Here is a 20148-nt window from a genome sequence, read left to right as displayed (position 1 = left end):
ATATGGAACCTCAGCCAAGTTTCCACTGGTGAGTCTGGATTCTGTAGGCAATTTAGTGATTTCCTGTTGGCCACCCCCCACTGCTGCCTCCTCCCACCTGCAAGTAGTCACCCATCCATAAATCCTGTCCAGCCCTGGATTTTTGCCCAATGTTTCAGAGGGTTGGGCTCACCAAGGAGAGCGGAATTCCCAGGATCCAGGACCAGCTGTGTTCCCATTGGAGATGTCAGCACTGAAGGCAGGTTCGGTCCAGTGGCTGAGAGTAAGGCCTTGATATCTTCCAACTGTGTGGGGACATGGGGGGGATCTGCAAGAAGACAGATGGTGAGTCAAGAGGTTGAAGCATATAGCCTGTATTAAGGGACAGAGAGAGGTGGTAGGCATGTGTGTATAAGACAGATATTACTATTATTATAATTATCATTTTTTGCAGTGCTGGGGATCAAACCCAGGGTCTTGTGCATGTTAGCCAAGCACTCTACCACTAAGCCACATCCCCAGGTATTATTAATATTGACTCTTAATATCATTTTTACCTTGGAGGAGGTATACTTATCAAGGTGAGTCTGAATTTCAAACAATTGATATTTGATGCCTGAAGTAATGAGGTAATAAAAAACAGGCATGTTAACTTCAGGGGTTCCTTACTTTATGTCACATCACCACTGGGTCCATATAACTTTGCAGATAAGTTAAACCATATTATAAAAAAAATTTTTTAAAGATAACATTAGCATTCGATATATGCCAAGTTGTGAGATAATAGTTTTCATTCCGTTTTTCATTTAATTCTTATAACATTCTTAGAGAGAGGCACTTTGTTATTGTCCCAACAGACAGAAATATGCCACAGGAATTTCTTATTTAAAAGAACCTGAGTCGCTTTTCTATGAAGAAAAATATCCATTTGGAAAATTGATTTGTTTGTGGTCTCAATTTTATGCCCAAGTAGAACCCAGATAAATAAGATAGGAGGAGGTTTCCATTGAATGCCTTATCATTCAAAACCTTACATGGAGTTAGGGCTAAAGCCATCAGAAGTCACAGCTAACCAGAGCTAAAAGTGACAGAAATAGGAGACATAGTAGCTTATCATTTCTACTAGACAAATAAAAAGGCAACTACATACTGAACCTAGTAGTGGAATGATCTGGATTCTGCTGGGAAACAGCAGAATCCCTTTGTCCTTCTCCCTGTATCTCTTGAAGCACTGCTGTTCCCACTCCCAAGGCCAAATGACTCTCTTTTCTCCAGAGCACTTGGTGGAGTGGAATGAGAAGCACAAGTATTGCTCTTGTAATTGATGGTCATTTCAACAGGGATTGGCAAGGTCCCTACCACGTGCTTGGCCCCTTGTTAGGTACTTGCCCGGGATGGTAAATAAATAAGACTTCCATTTTACTCCCTGGTGGTGTCTAAGTCTACTTCAGAAACATCCCTTCTGTCTTTCCATCTTTGATTGCCAAAACCATCAGACAGAGAAAATAATAGTGAACCTGAGATTATTTATCCCTATATGAAATAGAACTCTTAAAAACCCTCTTCAAAAGGTATAGGGAAAACACCATGCTTGGATTCAGGAATCCTCAGTTTGAGACATAGCTCTGTCATTCAGTACCTTGGGAAGTCACTTAATCCCACTTACCCTTAGTTTCCTCATCAGTAATATGGGTTCCTTTCCAAGATTGGTTTTCTACTCTGGAATACCAAGATCTTTGGAACTAATGGTAGCTGTTTACTCAGTGCTAGTCTCTTTTCCTCCCTTTTTCCTTAATATTCAGGTTTAAAACTCAAGAAGTCTTTGTTTATTTAGTGAAAGCAAAAAGGGGAGTCTGTTTCCTATCTGAAAAATAATCTGATCTCCTTGGGTCAAACATCAGCCCCTCTTTGTGGCTTCTACTGTATTTCTCTTCTTTGGTGCATGCACGTTTTATCTTTCCAGGGAAACTAAATTCTTCAGGGGTGGAGGACACTTCTTGCATTTCTCCTAAAGCTCTACAAGAGTCCAGCTGACATGGACTTAGAGGTAACACTCAGTGAATATTCATCCAATGACTTCATCTAGATGAATGAATGAAAGTTTGTCTCATTATTCTGCATACTTTATGTTACAGGTTAAATCACAGGACTTGCCATGAAGTTTCAGCTTTATCCATCACTCCCCTTTTAAAAATTAAGCCATATTTTTGTGGATTACAAATCATGTCTTCTGTGTTTCTAATGTACCTATAAAAACTGATAATCTTTGATTAAGAAACCAAGACTTGGGGCTGGGGTCGTGGCTCAGTTGTAGAGAGCTTGCCTAACAAGTGTGAGGCACTGGGTTCGATTCTCAGCACTGCATATAAATTAAAGAATAAAATATAAATTAATGAATAAAATAAAGGTACATCAACATCTAAAAGAAAAAAAAAAAAAAAAAAGAAATCAAGACTTGGATCAAGAAAAGTCCTAAAGTTTTCACAGTGATTTTTCCCCACCCAGTTTGAGTAAAATGGGGAAGACTTCATGCCTTTTGAACACCATATTCATGGTCACACTGTGTTAGGGTTGGAATGCAGTAGAAACTAAGCAGCTGGCTCACACTGCACATACTTCATTGGCAATGCCACAGTAGCGGCCACCATCTCACACTTTCATCTGTTAGCAGAAATAGCATGGAAGGGTTACTAGGGAGAAAAAAACCATCAACAAGCACCATAACTCAGTGTGGGGCAATAGTCCCTGGCCTCCAGGCTCCACATTAGCAGCTCAGCTGGATGAAACCCAACGAAAAACAAATGACATCCTTCTTTCTCTGAGCCAATTTTCTGTGGCTTCCTATGATGGCTGGAGGTTTATGCAGCCACTAGTGAGATGAAACCCCATTTGGGGTATGAAAGCTGAGTGGGTGGGGGCTAGAGAACCGGTGCTTTGGTATATCATCAACTTTGGATATGAAAGCAGAAGTCTAAAGTTTAATTATTTTCCCCTGAGGAAGTTCATAAGGTATATTTACATATGTATGTGTGGCAAGTAACTATTTTTCATATTTTCGCTTTTCTTGGTGAGAAAGCAAGCACAAATGCTCTAATAATTTGTTTTTTAAAGAGTAAGACACCCCCCCCCCCCCCCGCCCAAAGTTTTTTCCCTCTCTATCTCATTAACCCCCAGACTCAGTGGGAAGAAGAGAAGTTCCTAGTCTAGAGAACCAAAAAAGCAAAGACTTGCAAGATGGCAGTGCTTGGCTTTGGGCAACAGCAGCTGGTGGATGGTGCCCTAGCACTTGTTCTTATTTTTAAATACCTATTTTATGCCGGGAACCATGCTAGACTCTTTAGTCAGGGGTTCCTGTATTTGGGACATGCATGTGGGGAGGCTATGTAGACTAGATTACGAACTTCTTGGAACTGTGTCAAAAATCTTATATGAATATTTCTTTGGAGGGGACTTCACAGTTTTCATCTGGTTCTCTAAGAAATCTTCAGCACAGGAATTCAGACGAGTTGCTATACATCTGCTATCTTTTTTGACACCCCTGCTTCCCCTACAATGTGGGCGGTCCTTGTTTGGCAGGCCTCCACGTAGAGGCCAGCAACTAAGACCAGCAAGGGGCAGGGGCTTGCTCAAGGCCACAAAGTAAGTAAGAGGCAGATCCAGGGTTCAAGTTCATGTTTGCCTGGCCCCTGGTCTGTGTGCTTTCTATTGGAAAGCCTGAAAGTGGGGAGAAATGAAGAGATACTGAATTTGCCTTTTTAACTGAGTTAGGAAAAACTGAAGATAGAGAGTGGGTTGGATAGTCACCCCCGGGGTCCACTGAGGCAGTGAGCTTTGAGGTTTTTACCTAGGATCAGGAGTTGGGTGTTTTCAGTAAGCTCTCCATGAAGATTAGCTGCCCTGCAGGAGTACAGGCCCTGATCCAAGGAGGACACATTTGTGAGCAGCAAGGAGCCCTCATGCAGATGGTGAGAGGAGCCCAGTTTGCTTTTATTCCTGAACCAAGTGACTTCAGCTTCAGGCACACCTAAGAAGAAAAAAAATACATCCATCAGCCAAACATATTCAGGTGAACACAGAGGCGTTTATAGCCTCTTGGCTGGTCCTCTGATGGCTGCTTGAGGAAGCATCTGCCTGGGCGTCTTCTGTATCCTTTGGCCAAACTAAATAACACCTTGGACCTCTGAGTTGTCTCCAGATCTTTTGCCTTTTAAATCCTACACTGATGAGGCAGGAAGAGAGAGGTCAATTAAAAGAAGAGGAAACAGGCAGCTGGTAAAGGGCACTTGCTACGGTAGAAGAATGCCCAAATTCTTTGGAGAAGACTTTGTAAAAATAAAAAAACCCAAATCTACATATCCATGAAAAGAAGGCTCAACGACTACACGAGACAACACAGTATTAAGAAAAGCCACAAACAAGAATATATATCTAGTATGATTTCGTTTCTCTAAGTAAAACCCCCAAACTGGTAACCCTAATCTACATTGTCAGTAGTCAAGGTGGTGATTCCAGTAAGGAAGTGGGATGGAGGCAGAGGGGTTGTGACTGAGAAAGGGGACAGGGGCTGGGCTACTGGAAATGTTTCTTGACCTGGTTGGTGGGGTGGGGAGTGTTTACTCGGTATCTTTATGATATGTGTATTTTCCTACATAGACATATATTTAAAAAAAAAAAAAAAAAGTTAAAGGCTATAAAACATTAAAATATATGTCTGACCCAAATAAAAGCTGCTAGATCCCTACTAGAGTCAACACTTGGTGACAAAACAAGCTTCTATTTTTGGAAGCCACTATAGTTTGGATCTTAACTACTCTCTAAAGGGCCATCTATTAGAGGCTTGCCTCCGTGTGGTGCTATTTAAGAAATGAGGCCTAGTGGGAGGTCTTTAATTATTGGGGGGACCCTGGGCCCATCCTCACTCTTTTCTGCTTCCTAGTCCTGAGGTGAATGGGTTTATCTCTGCTACATGCTCCCACCATGCTGTGCTGCCTCACCACAGGCCCAAAACAACAAGTCCAAACGATCATGGACTAGTACTTCCAAAACTGTGAGCTAAAATTACAATTTTTGTCTTCAAAAGTTGCCGATTACAGACGCTTTGTTATAGTGACAGGGAGGTGATTAACACGGAAGCCTACATATTATCTTCTCAGAATGAGAGAACAGAGATGGAGCATCAGTGCCACTAAGAGGAAATAGACCAACAGAGAGGACTGTGCCCCCACTGCGATCCACATCTATGGCCTGTGAGAGCTGCTAGGCTGTGCTTAGGTGGGATAGCTGCCTGTCTTTGGGAGTCAGGCTCTGCTCTGGGATAGCCTGAATGCCTCAGGAAGTTTCCTTGTGGTTGATGAGTTGGTAGGCAGGCCTCAGTTGAAGGTAAGTCCTCCTAGATGGTCCTTGTAGGAGGCTCTGTAGGAGGCTGGGCTCTGAGTGAGTTAGGAGACTCAAAGTCTATGGCATTGATTCACAGGTCTCCCAGGGGAAGAAAGCTTCATCCCTTACACCACCCAGCTTGCTGATCCAGTTCATGAAGTTTACTCCTAGAACTCTTGGGCATGTCTCCAGAGCACTTTTAGAATGTCAAATCCTGGAAAATGGGGTCAATGCCAAGAAAAACCAAAGAGGCAGACCTTTTAGTCCAGTATTTTCCCTGAGATGGGGCCGGACTTTGCCGCTGGGGCAAAGGGCAGTGTTGCCTTTACTGGCCAGTCTGATGTTGGGGATACTGAAGTCTTCAAGTAGTTACCTGTGTACCTGATACTTGTCCTCAGAAATGGCTGGAAGACTAATGAAAAGGGGTGGAGACTTAGATATTGTAGCCTCATCACATCAGGGAGAGTCAGAGACTAACTCAGCTCAAAATGGGATGCCTGGTGCTTACATGTGTGAGAGGGGCCAGGCTGGCATCATCTCTAAAGGTGATCAGGGGCAGAAAGGCTGAGTTTTCAATGTAGCACCACTAGGGAGAGCAAGAGCATCATGATACTTGACCATGACAGCTTGGACCCCAGACCCTGAGCTCAGATTTTACAATTAAAAAAAAAAAACAAAACAAACAAAAAAAAAAAAAACAAAAACAAAACTACAGCATCTATAAGAAAGCCTCTGAAAAGTAGGTCAAAAAGAAAGAGTCCCAGTCATGTCTCTCCTGAAAGTACAGGGGGGAAATGAGATCCTTCAAATCATTTTCTGCAAGTATTCATCTCCTTTCCCTTGAAATTGTCAGATGTAGGACTTCCTGCTGGCATCTTCTTTTGAGGAGGGCTCTAGTCAGGTTCTAGAGCAAGCAGGCAGAGGAGAGAACTGAATGAAATGAGCTTTTAGTTCTCTCAACATAAGGGGGTTTCCCATGGCAAAGGGGGGCAAACTCCTCCCCCAGGGCAGGACTGAGGGTCTCCACAGGCAACACCCCGGCTCCCTCTGGGTGTGGCATTGAAGTGTCCTGAAGCAGGACTCCCTGCTGCTCACCACAGAGTCCTCCTTGGGTCTGGGCCTGGGCCTGAGAGGCAGAGAGATGCAGGGGAGAGAGAAAATAAGAACAAGTGAGACTGAGGGAGGAGGGAGAGCGGAAGGAGCCAGGGAACCCAGGGATGGAGAAAAACCTGGGAGCTGTTTCTCAACTTCCTCAGGAACTGGCTGGGTACCTCTTCCCTTCTCTGCTTTACCCTTTGCCTCATGAACCCATAAAATCAGGCTTGTTTGAGAGGACGACTAAGTATATACCAAAAAGGTTAAACTCTGGAGGGACAGCAGGGGTGTTCATGGCAGAAATGAAAATGTTCAGGATAGAAAACGATGGAAGGAAGACACCTGCAGTCTCTGTAAAACTGGAACCACAGACTGACGGGAATCCCAGGGTCTTTATTGGCAAACTTCTCCCAGGCTCACTCAAGCACAGACCTGCATCATGAGTTTGATGAGGGACTGGTGCTAGTGCCACATTTGGGGATTTCCTACCTGGGATGGTGGGCCTTAGGCAGCAAATGACACTTAAAAGACATTTGGACACATTTGCCTGACATTGCGAACACGGAATAAGGAAAGAGAAAGAGCAGCTGAGGCATGATAGAGCTCATTTTCCTTTTAATCTTAAGAGCTAATATTGATGAGCTGGGTTCAGGGGCACACTCCTGCCATCCCAGTGACTTGGAAGGAACAGGAAGGAGGAGACAAGTTGAGGACTACCCTGTCTCCAAATAAAATAAAAAGGGCTGGGAATGCAGTTGAAGAGTAGAGTGCCCTTGGGTTCAAACCCCAGTACACTCTTCCCCCTGTGAGAGAGAGAAAAAGAAAAAGGAGGAGGAGGGGAGGGAGGGAGAGAGGGAGGGAGAAAAAGAGGGGGAGGAGGAGGGGGGAAGAGGAGGGAGGGAAAAGGGGAGGGAGGGAAGGTAAACATGATGCTTTAGGAAACTTCACTATGCCTTGGATGTGCCACGGAATCCCTTGAAAAGGAATCAGATACACTTGCCTAATACTAATGTTCAGAATCCCTTGAGGTAGTGAGTGTGCCGAGCTATGGAAAAGTATCTTGAACACACTGGGGGGAAATAATATTGACTAAAAGATTTGCTATAAGCCAAACATTTTATAGACAATGATCCCATGAAGCAGGTACTATTATTCCCTCCATTTTATAGATGAGAAAAGTAGGGCTTAAAGAGATTAAGAAATCTGCCTAAAGTCACATTAGTTTGGATTTCTAAGGGATCAGAGCAGGGCAGAATCCCTGTCCTCCTATTTCCCATCCATTACTCATAATGGCAGTGCGGGGGGTCCAAAGAGAGAAGATGATTTTGAGAGGATCCCCATCTCAGCAGATTACAGCACAGCCCGCCATGACATCAGACAGCCTCTTTAGAGAAAATCCCAACTCCTGTGTTGTTATTTCCGAACTGTGAAATTCTTTTAAATACTTTTTGATTTCAAAATTAGTCTTTCTGCTGTCATTGTAACAATACTATTTTTGTTAGGAAGAGGGTTCCAGAATCCATAAGCGCTGGTTTTCTTGGTTTGCCCTTGCTAGAAAACTTGGTCAGGTCCTGCAGCGTTCTTCTTTCTTTTTGTCGTCATCTAAATTGTAAGGTGACAGTACACTCTATAGAAAGAAACACCTTAAAAATGGTAGAAAATGCACTCCATCACAGAACAAAGTCTAAAGCTCTGGACCAGCTACTTGGTCTGGCTCCACACTGGATTCCCTGGTATTATTTGTGTCAAAAAAAAAAAAAAAAAAGAGGAAACCAAAAGAATGTGTGTTTGCTTTTTCCCCTTGTGGCATATCTTTCCAACAACACAATGTTCTCCCTGTTGCTTGCTTGAAAGGATCAATAAATGGGTCTCGTCTGAATGGGCTGTAACTGGATACGATTATGAGGATTAGTGCCTTTAATCTCCACTGAGCTGCCAGGAAGCATGATGCTATAATATGCCGCCCCCCCCTCCCCATTTTTCTTTTTTTTTTCTTCTCCTTCTTTTTTTTTTTTTTTTTTTTGGTAGCATCCCAGACAGGATATTCTTGCTAACTGGACCATTTGTTATATTTGGAAGGCCGCATGCACCATGGCAGCTTGTCAGCATCTTGAGGTGGGGCATCCCAAAGTGTACTTTTACATGATAAGTTCTAGAAGCTTCTTAGGTATGTGTGTGTGTCAGGGGGTGGCTTGGTGCAAGAAAAGGGAGTCATTCAAATGTCAGCTCTGGCAATGATTTTACAGAACCATGGCTGTCAGGAAAGTTTTCTTTGGCCTTTCGCAGTCCTCTAGCCTGACTGGCAGACGCTCATGGCCATTCATAGACCAGTCCTCTTCTGTTTTACCCAGTGTGGCTACATTTCCCAGCATCCCATGTCATTACCATGTGGCTAAGGAAAGCGAGAAGTAGGAATGTGTGCTACTTCCACGTGCGGTCCTTGAAACCCTGCCCAACCATCCTCTACTCTGTTTCTGCCCTCTCTGGTTCACAGGATAGAGATAACCTTGCTGGCATGTGTTCAAGGTAAGAGAACCATCAGGATCAGCGTGACATGAATAACACTGTGGGATTCCACCATCCAACTTCCTCTAAGTAATATACCACCTAATAATTGGCTCCTGAACCATTTGTCTCCACCACTAGTCCTGCTAATCTTATCCCTTAAATCCTTCAAAAGTATCCCTCACTCCTCAGATAAAAAAAAAAAAAAAAAAAAAACTGAACGGTACCATAATCTATGAAAGATGTGGCTCTTGTTGGTCTCTACTTCCCAGCCTCCTATGCCACTTTCTTTTCTGCCCTCCAGACTACCAGCTCTACTTTGCACACCAGCCATATTTCACTTCTTTAAACATGGCATTCTCTTTCTGCCTCAGGCCCTTTGCACATTCTGTTCCCACTGATAGAAATGTGCCTTCCTCCCTTGATCTTTTGTTTCCTACTCAGGTTCTGAACCCTTATCAAGTAGAGAACAAGGATGAAAGTGGTACAGTAGGAGGGAACATCCTCAAGGATAAGCCCCACCATACTCATTGCTTAACACTTTTTTTTTAATGCTTGAGGGTTGGGATGAATTTGTGAAGTTGTAGTTTATAAATTGAGAGCACATGTGTGCAAAACATTGTTTAATGAAAAACTGTTAATGCAAAAATGTAAGGACACAATTCAGTCTAGATAGATCATGCAATATTCTTAGACTATTATATATCCATTAAAATTGGATTCATGGCACAGACAAATGTTTATTATTGTGTGAAAAGGAAGCAGGATGAAATGTAATGATTAAGGAAATATGCTTCAAAGTCCTCTGTGGTTGAGTTTGGCCAGTGTGACTTTGAACAAGTTATTTTCTTTCCTTTTTGACCCTTTCTTTATTTTTCTGTTTTCTATAGTTCCTGCAATACTTCAGTATTTTATAAGAAAGCAACAACTACATATAGGTATATATCACATTGGGTAATTATGGATTTATTAATATTTCTCCTTCTAGTGAGCTTCCTGAAATTTCTACCTTCTTCATCTCTGTCTTCTTGGATTAGAAGACATCCAATCTAACCTGGATTAGATATTCAATGAAAAACTGCCAAGGAATAACACAAGCGAATTTGACATGAAGCCTTTAAGCAGGCCCATGTGAAGTCCCTTTCCGGCCTAAAACCAGGGCTGGGCTTGCTCATTCTCTAGCTAGTTCATTGTCAGCCCCTGGCAAATGTTACTGGGGCTTAGAGAATTTTATCCAAGTAGTTGGGAGGTCCCTAAGCTCCTGGTAGAGATGATCAAGCGTAGGGAGAGGACCGCAAAAGCCAATTATGGCAGGAAAGTGTAAGTAGCTCCTCCTGCCATTTGGCATTTAGTAGCGCTGTCAGGATTGTGACTGGAGATTCAGCTCCAAGATGATTTCCTTGTTTAGCAAGTTCACTGTCTAACCAAAAGCAGGCTTCTTCCCACCCACTCTGAATAAATATCTTGTTGAACAACAGGCAAAATGACAGAGACACAAAGATTTATTTTTAGTTAATCAGGATTATTACAAACAAATCATTTTATGGATAAAAATAATAAAAAAATACTTTAATATCATAGTTAGGCAAAAACTGTATATAAACAATCTAGGTTCTGGATCACCAAGTGAGCCTCTGGATGAAATCCAGGGGATGGAGCCCCAGACAGAATGCAAGAATGGGTCAAAGCTGCTTTTAATGTTCTAGATTCCCTGTGGAAATACCTCCTCACCTGAGGTCTGATTCTCTCAATGTCCTTCAAATGTCCGGTTAAATTAAAGGAATTGGATCTCTCTACAACTAAAAAAAAAAAAAAAAAATGTCCATTTCCTTGTTTTGCTCCCTGTTTTCTCTGAGAGGTCTCAGAAGGAGACATACAAGGTCCCTGTGCCTTAGGACAGTGTTTGTGCTGAAGGTGCCTGTTCACAGGGGTCAGTGGGTGTGATGCTCTCTGTGGGCACAGCTCATGCCTGCAGAGGGGCAGCTCATTCATGCCAAGCCCTGTCACAGACTGTCTTACTCTCCACCTGGGAATAACAGAACCTGAAAGGGTTAGCTCTAGAAGCTTCCCTGATGAGGCTGAATGCACAGGCCAAGGGAAGCTTTACAAAGCACTAATGCACAGCTACAAAGATAGATTTCTATTTCAGATTGGTTAAAGCTCTCCGGACATTTCAGAGACAATCGGACCTGGCTGTTCTTTGGAAACAACATGTCTCAGAGTAAGATCTTCCTTCTACTTACTGTGAAATGGGTTTTCTGGCATTACAAATTACAATCGGAGGTAGATGATGGAAATGAGACCTAAGATGAAGAAACCCCCAGAGCAGGGGATGTCACTGCTTGTCCCTTGGTGACAGGAGGTAACTAGGGAGCTTGAATTTGGGTGTGGGTGGCCCATGAGACATAGCTGAGGAGCAGAGTGACAGGGGGACCGGAGCTGCTCCTGGCACAAGAGCCCTTCCTAGCGCCAGTCCACTGTGGGATAACTATGCACAATCTCTGCCCTTCTGTCCCGCGACTTCCTGGTCTGGGTGGCCTGCGGAAGGCCTCCTGGAGGGCGAGGCCTGCATCACAGCTCCTAACACATTGGCTGTCGTCAGCCACTCCTGCCCACTTCTGATTTGACTAAGCTCTAGTTTCCTCTTACTGTGACCTCTTCTCTCTCTTGTGCTCATCTGATCTTTACTAGAGAGGCCAGTAAACAGCTAAGCATTTCATCTCTTAAGAAGGTCCTTCAATAGGCCGAATTAATATTGTCAAAATGGTCATATTACCAAAAGTGCTATACAGATTCAATGCAATCCCAATTAAAATCCCAATGACGTACCTTACAGAAATAGAGCAAGCAATCATGAAATTCATCTGGAAGAATAAGAAACCCAGAATAGCTAAGCAATCCTTCGCAGGAAAAATGAAGCAGGGGGTATCGCAATATCCGAACTTCAACTTTATTACAAAGCAATAGTAACAAAGACGGCATGGTACTGGTACCAAAATAGACAGGTAGATCAATGGTACAGAATAGAGGACACGGACACAAACCCAAATAAATACAACTTTCTAATACTAGACAAAGGCGCCAAAAATATGCAATGGAGGAAAGATAGCCTCTTCAACAAATGGTGCTGGGAGAATTGGAAATCCATATGCAACAGAATGAAACTAAACCCATATCTCTCACCCTGCACAAAACTCAACTCAAAATGGATTAAGGACCTTGGAATCAGACCAGAGACTCTGCAGATTATAGAAGAAAAAGTAGGTCCCGATCTTCAACATGTCAGCCTAGGACCAGACTTCCTCAACAGGACTCCCATAGCACAAGAAATAAAAGCAAGAATCAATAACTGGGATAGATTCAAACTAAAAAGCTTTCTCTCAGCAAAGGAAACTATCAGTAATGTGAAGAAAGAGCCTACAGAGTGGGAGAATATCTTTGCCAATCATACTTCAGATAGAGCACTAATCTCCAGAATCTATAAAGAACTCAAAAAACTCTACTCCAAGAATACAAATAATCCAATCGACAAATGGGCTAAGGAAATGAACAGACACTTCACAGAAGAAGATGTACAAGCAATCAATAAACATATGAAAAAATGTTCAACATCTCTAGTAATAAGAGAAATGCAAATCAAAACCACCCTAAGATTCCATCTCACCCCAATTAGAATGGCGATTATCAAAAATACAAGCAACAGGTGTTGGCGAGGATGTGGGGAGAAAGGTACACTCATCCATTGCTGGTGGGGCTGCAAATTAGTGCAGCCACTCTGGAAAGCAGTGTGGAGATTCCTTAGAAAACTTGGAATGGACCCTCCATTTGACCCAGCTATCCCACTCCTTGGCCTATACCCAAAGGACTTAAAATCAGCATACTACAGAGATACAGCCACATCAATGTTCATAGCTGCTCAATTCACAATAGCCAGACTGTGGAACCAACCTAGATGCCCTTCAATTGATGAGTGGATAAAGAAACTGTGGTATATATACACAATGGAATATTACTCAGCCATAAAGAATGACAAAATTATGGCATTTGCAGGCAAATGGATGAAATTGGAGAATATCATGCTAAGTGAGATAAGCCAATCTCAAAAAGCCAAAGGACGAATGATATCGTTAATAAGTGGAGGATGACACATAAAGGGGGGGAGGGAAGGGTTAATGTTAGGGTTAGAGTTAGGGTTAGGGAGGGGGGCAAGTATGGAGGAAGAAAGTACTGTATAGAGGGTAAAGAAGGGTGGGAGGGGTGGGGGGAAGGGAAAAATAACAGAATGAATCAAACAACATTACTGTATGTAAATTTATGATTACAATTAAAAAACAAAAAAAAAAAAAGAAGGTCCTTCAAAAAAATCATCCCTCAGTCTTACCTGGCCTCTCCCTCCCAGTCCTCTTCCTCAGGCCATTCCGTGCCTTGCTGGTGGCGTACTCTCGTGGAGGCGCAGTGCCTCAGAGGCCCTCTCTGCCTTTGCCTCCCTGGCCAGACATTCATGGACTCCCACAGTTAAGTCCCAGCTCACCTGGCCAAGCTTCAAAGCCTCCATGCTACTGTTACCCTCGGGACTCCACCAGACTGAAGCTCACGACGTGTCTGTACAGCCTGGAGGCTTCCTGAGGGCCATGGATGTTCTACAGTCTTGCCTGCCCCGCACCTTTGGCCTCATCTTCACATGTTTGTGTCCCATCAGTTGAAGAGTGAAAACCAAAACCAAATCGCCTCAAATGAGAGGTCAGCAAGCTGATGAGCATGTTAATTAGCTCGATTCAATCGCCTAGGACTATAAGCATCACTCTGTACCCCATAAATGTATATGATGTGTCTTAAAATAATATTAATAAAAACCCCTACCATCTCTTTTACCTTGTCTGTCCCAGACAGAATTATCCTTCTCTTCCCTAAACATCCATAGCACTTTGCACTTTCTGAGTAACTGAGGTTCCTGCTTTGGCTTTCCTACCAGGATTGAGTCCCCACAGCAGGATTTGTGTCTCATTTGTCTCCGTATTCCCCAGCCTTCCACAGGACGCCGTTAATTTGAATGATTGAGTACAGGAATGAATTTCTCACCTGCGACTTGGCAGTTAATTGTCACGTTTGCTCCCCTCACTGTTTTGACGGTGCTTCCTATGTCCACGGTGACTGCAGGCTTCTCTGTGTTGACCACGGTCATTCGTGATGCTTTCACCAGCGGCTTTCCTGAAGATGGGAAAGAGTGTGAGGTGTCACATGACGGGTGTGGCCGTGGGGCATTTCCTTGAAACACAAGCTAACCAACGATGAAAATTGTCTTTGCACAAGATAAACCATCAACCCCCCCACTGACCAGCCTTCCACGGAGCTGTCAGAAAAAGAACAAAGGTTGAAGAGTCTAAAGATAGAGCATGGTACAAAAGTTGGGATGATTTATGCATTTTAATCATTAAATTAATAAATGACCCTGTAAGTTACATTTTTAGGGCTTATTTTTTAAAACTTTTTGAGAAAATTGTCAAATCATATGCAGTTATAAGAAATAATACAGGGCAATCCTGTGCCGCCTTGCCCAGCTTCCCCTAATACGAACATCTTACAAAACCAGAGTATAATATCACGATCTCAATATTGTATTGATAAGGTTAATCTATAGAGCATACCCATCATTTACAAGGATCCCTCATGATGTCTCCAGTCCCTCTTTAATTCTTTGGCATACATTAATATGGTCTCTAGTCCATAATTTTATCATTTCAATAGGGTTATATAAATGGAATTGTATAGTATGTAATTATTGTGATTGAATTTTTTTTTTAGTCAGAAAAATTCTCTGAAAATTCATCTAGGTCTCACGTGGTATCGTGGTTGTAATGCACCAATGTTTTGTTCCTTTTTATTGCCGAGTAATAGTCCACGACATGGATGCACTACAGTTAGTTATCATTCATCTGCTGAAGGACTTCTGGGTTGCTTCCAGTTTTTGACTGTTACTAATAAAGCTGCTATAAACATTCTGGTACAGGTTTCTGTGGGAACAGGTTTTCATTTCTCTGGCATAAAGGCTTAGGAAGGACTGAAATTTCTAGGTCAAATGGCAATTACATAATCCATCTTTTTAAAGAAATTGCTGAATCATTTGTCAGAGTGGCTATGCCACTTCACCTACCACAAGCAATGTGCTAGTTATTCAATTTCTCTACTTCCTTGATAGCAGTTGATGCTGTCACTAGTTTTTAACTTCATTCATTCTGAAATGTATATGCTGATATCGATTGTAGTCTTAATTTGCATTTCCCTAATGGTTTGTGCCACAGAATATATTTTATGTTCTTATTTGTCATATGTATGTCCTCTGCTGAAATGTGTATTAATGTCATTTAAACATTTTCTAATTAGAGTTTTACTGTTGGATTTTAAAGGTTTTTATAATCTAGATAATATTCCTTTATCAGATATGTGGCTTGCAAGCACATTCTCCCAATTTGTAGTTTTTCCCTTTTGTTATTATTTTTTCCCACTTTTATGGGTGCATTATAGTTGTACATAATGATGAGATCTGTTACATATTTCCCATGCATACAACATAACAATATGATTGGCCTACATCACTCCCCATCGCTCCTCCCCTCTCTCCTCTCCCTCCCCCTCTGGTCCCTTTCTTCTACTGACCGATCTTTGACTTCCACGAGATTGCCCTGCCTTTCTTTTCCTTTTTCCTCTCTAGGTTCCATATATGAGGGAAAACATGTGACCCTTGACCTTCTGAGTTTGGCTTATTTTACTCAACATAATGTCTCTAGTTCCATCCATTTTCCTGCAAATGATATAATTTCATTGTTCTTTATGGCTGAATAAAACTCCCTTGTGTGTCTCTGTACATACAGACACACACAATTTCCTTATCCATTCATCTGTTGATAGACATCTAGGTTGGTTTCAGAGTTTGGCTAGTGTGAATTGTGCTGCTATAAACATGGGTATGCCTGTATCATTACAGTATGATGATTTTAATTCTTTAGGATACTGGGGAGCAGTATAGCTGGGTCATATGGTGGTTCCATTCCTAGTTTTTAAGGGACCTTCATATTGATTTCCATATCAGTTGTATTAATTTACAGTCTCACCAACAGTGTAAAGTGTTCCTTTTGCTCCATATTCTCCCCAGCATTTATTATTTGTATTCTTTTTTTTTTTTTCCCACATAAGAGGGTTTATTAAGCAAACAGAGTGTCTCCCTGCAGGGTAAGAGAGAAAATGAGAGGAAAAGAAAGGGAAAGAGAAAGGGTGCATGCTAGAGAGCGTGAAAAGTGAGGAGGAGAAAGTAAGCAAGTGTGTAGGAGAGAAAAGATGGCAGGGTAGCTACTGTGAAGCAGTTGAATTCTACTGGGCTAACAGGGGACCAATAATGGAGAAGGATACTTGCAAGCTGACTGATGAACCAATAGCTAGCTAGGATGTTCACAGACTGACAAGTAGTTGGGAGGTGGGGCAATGGCTGCAATGGAAAGGGTGGGGAGAGCAGCTTTGTACATTACATTCCCCCTGTTTCCGTTTTTATAAGAAAATCTTCTGTTCTCCAGTTCTTTCTGAAGGCTTCTCTCTCCTTCCTGCCGAAGTGACTGGGGCTGGTTTTGCAGGTGAGATGTAAAAAGTTCATTCTCCTTCCAGACTTCCAAAGGCAGATGGTTTTCAAGGACTTCATTTCCTCGATTTGACTGATCCCCTATTTCTACACTAATTCCCTGTCCCCAAGTCTGGCTTCATTCACCCCTATAATTTTAGGAACTCCTTTACTGCTGTAGGAAAGGGGGTTGATGACTGCTCTGGCTTCTTTGAGCTGGAAGGGGGCAGCGTGGGGCAAGCAGTTCAGAGTTCCTTTTTTAGAAATCCAGTCAATCGAGGGGTCTGTGGTAGAAGTCTGGTTGGGGAAGAGCAGGTTGTAAAGGCATCTGGGGATGGGTGCTTCAATCTGAAGTCCTGTGATGGATGCAGAGCAGAGCGTCTGGGCAGAATGGAAGACAGAGCTGTGTCCGGGGGCACTGGGGCTCAGATGGGGTTCCACTCTCTTAAGAGACAGTGGAAGGACCCATCCAGAGTGGCGGCACCAATGTAAGGAATCCCACGAAAACCACGCTGGACACAGGAAATCACATAAGAGGGTATATTAAGCAAACAGAGTGTCTCCCTGCAGGGTAAGAGAGAAAATGAGAGGAAAAGAAATGGAAAGAGAAAAGGCGCATGCTAGAGAGAGTGTGAAAAGCGAGGAGGAGAAGGTAAGCAAGTGTGTAGGAGAGAAAAGCAAGAGAGTATTATTTGTATTCTTGATGACTGCCTTTCTGACTCGTGTGAGATGAAATCTCAATGTAGTTTTGACATGCATTTCCTTAATTGCTAATGATGTTGAACATTTTTTTCATGTATTTGTTAGTCATTTATAATTCTTCTTTGGAGAAGTATGTTTAATTCATTTGCCCATTTATTAACTGGGTTATGGTGTTGAGTTTTTTTAGTTCTTTATATGTTCTTTATTCTTCTCTACTATTCTAGTTCCTTTGTCCTTTTATATACATTGTCCTCATTGATAAAATCTTGTCCTCATCTATAAAATCTTACTAGGATTTTGAGAGGAGTTCTATTAAGCCAGTATATAAATTAGGGAAAAACTGACCTTTGTTAAATTTTCCATTCTGCAGAACACTGTATATCTATATTTCTCCTTTAATTTAGATCTTTTTAGTTTCTTTTATTGGTGCTTTGCAATTTCTAGGAATAAGTTTTTTTTTAATTTTTTGTCAGATTTATATCTAATTGTTTTTCTTTTGAGGGATGGTAAATGGCATTGTATTGTAATTTCAATGTCAATTACTGATGTTTAGAAGTAAAGTTGCCTTTTAAAAAAATTTTTTTGGAGTTTAAGATGGACAGAATGCCTTTATTTTGTTTATTTTTTTATGTGGTGCTGAGGATTGAACCCAATGCCTCACACATACCAGGCAAGTGTTTTACCACTGAGCTAATGCTTTTTGTATAACCTGTGACTTTGTTGAATTTACATATTAGTTCTAGAACATTCTGTGTGTGTATGTGTAGGTTCCTAGAGATTTTGTATGTAGACAACCCTTTCATCTGCCAATAGGGTCAAGTTTAATTTTTTTCCTTTCCAATCAGTTTGCCTCTTATTTCCTTTTCTTGCATTATTGCACTGGATAGATCTTCTGGCACTGTGTTGAACAAGGGTAATGAAAGTAGGTTTTTGAATGCTGAGTGATTTTCACTTGTAACCTGGGGATTTCTGTATTATGTTACATGACTCTGGGTCTTATTTAAGCCTGTTTCAACTGGCCTTTTCTGAAACCACTTAGGCATGGCAACAGGAAGGTACTACCTCATTACCATCCAGAGGAGGTAGAAGTCCGGGTTCTCCAATTAACTTCCTTTGTTACTCAAGTGAGGGGCTTCTCATTACTGCAGGGCAGAAGTGGGAGCTCTGGCTTCCCACTGGTCTTCACTGACACCCCCTGGGATGTGGTAAAAGCCCTGATTCCCCAGTAGGGTTCTCTATCACTATCCAGTTGACCTGGGAAAGAGGGTACTGGAGAGCAAAGGTGGAACTCCAGGTTCCCCATGTGGGGTTCACATTACACCTTGATGAGCATCTTTCCCCTTCCTGCCACCACCTCCATGGGTGTTCCTATTTCAGTCTGTCCAAAGGGGAGGTTGAGGCTCCCTACTTAGCCTTTGCTAGTGTATGCTGGTGGGTCTCAGTGTTTTCCCTGGTGCTTGACCAGAGAAGACCAGTATTTTCTAAGCATTTTCTGTGTTGCCATGCTGCCCCTTTCCTGATCCTTTAGTTGGAAACATTGAGCTTTTTTTCAGTCAGGGCTTTCTAGTACACACTGGCCAGCTTCTTCAGCTCCAGATTTGGGATTTATGAGGCAAAAAGAAAGCTCAACAAATTTGCAATTATGTGAGTTGTGTGAACTGTTACTTAGTTTCTAGTGTCCCTAGCCAATCTGCTTTCTTCTCTCTACTTTGCAATCTTCTTATGTGTGTTTTGTATGTAATGTTCAGGGTTTTTCGTTGTACTTAATGGGAAGAATAGGAAAAAGTACAATTAAGCCATCTAGGTTATCTTCCCAAAAGTAGAAGTTCTGTGCACGTTACGTTTTAATAGGCTTTTATCAACTGGGTAGAAAATACAGCACTTCACACACACAACCATAAAATACAATGAAAAGATTCATTTACTGAGCACTTTGGGGAAATCAGGGTCCACATGAGATCATTTCATATAGCTCAAGTTTAATCTTTTGTAAGTCAAATGGATTTAATTTTGTTTTAACGATTTTCTAGGTGGGACGTTCTACAATGGTATCCACTCTTCTCTGCCTTCTTTCAATGTGGGAGGAAACATAAACTTAGAAATGCGCTTTGGAGTCTTACACCTGCTTTTAATACTTTTTGTTGTCTCCCTTATCTATGCATTCTTTATTTCTCCTGTGTGGCCATATAGCCTCCTGTTAGAAGCTGTCCCTCTTTCTCCTCTTTGCCCATTTTTTATTATCTTGCAGGTGTAGGTCACCAAACTCATCAGAACTGTGTTTAAGGTGGAAACTTGCATAAGAGTGCTCACCTGTGGGTGTTCATGGGCTCCCCATGTCCACGATGGCTGTCTGGGGCCTATTCCCTCACTTTGCCCATCTTCCACACATATGAGATTATATATGATGTGAAGGGAGGATGAGGAATTCAGTACTACTATGCTGTGTCAAATGCAGGACAATAACGGGAGAAAGCAGATGGAGTAGCACTGAGTTTCTATTGGCATACTTACCTTCCCTCCCAGCTCTACCTTAGGAAGATACCCAACTTTACCTTCAAATCTACACTATATCTAAGCTGCATCTCTGGGATATAATTTAATGCCACCATCAGCTCTGGTGGGACAACTGCATGGCCTGCCTGGTCTTCTTGGTTCCCATTCTGGCTGCGCTATAGCCTTTTCCTGTGACAGCCAGAGTGGCATCCTGAATTGTGAATCACGTTACATTGCTTTTCTGCTCAAATTTTCCAGTGTTTCTCAGGGCCATCAGAACAAAATTTCTAGTTCCTTTCTATGACCAACCATCCCCTACACAATATGGTCCCGCAACCTGCCTCCCTATCTCACTGAGACCACACTCCCTGTTAACCACTGTGCCCAGGCAC

At 42.2% G+C, this 20148-nt stretch overlaps 1 protein-coding gene across 3 annotated transcripts in view; it reads right to left on the bottom strand.

The window, feature by feature from the left end:
* Positions 1 to 20148, bottom strand: part of ADAMTSL1 (ADAMTS like 1) — a 381058-nt gene that overhangs the window by 62187 nt on the left and 298723 nt on the right. For all 3 annotated transcript variants that reach the window (XM_079113153.1, XM_079113154.1, XM_079113152.1), the window contains 3 exons: positions 14035 to 14163; positions 3824 to 4003; positions 173 to 307 (listed from right to left, as the gene is read on the bottom strand). In XM_079113153.1, coding sequence (XP_078969279.1) covers positions 173 to 307; positions 3824 to 4003; positions 14035 to 14163 — 444 coding nt within the window. The remainder of the gene's footprint in view (positions 1 to 172; positions 308 to 3823; positions 4004 to 14034; positions 14164 to 20148) is intronic.

Source organism: Sciurus vulgaris (assembly GCF_902686455.1).
Source record: "Sciurus vulgaris genome assembly, chromosome: 15".
Lineage (NCBI taxonomy): Eukaryota > Metazoa > Chordata > Mammalia > Rodentia > Sciuridae > Sciurus > Sciurus vulgaris.
Note: the sequence above shows the minus strand (reverse complement) of the source record. Positions and strands in the feature narration are given on the sequence as shown.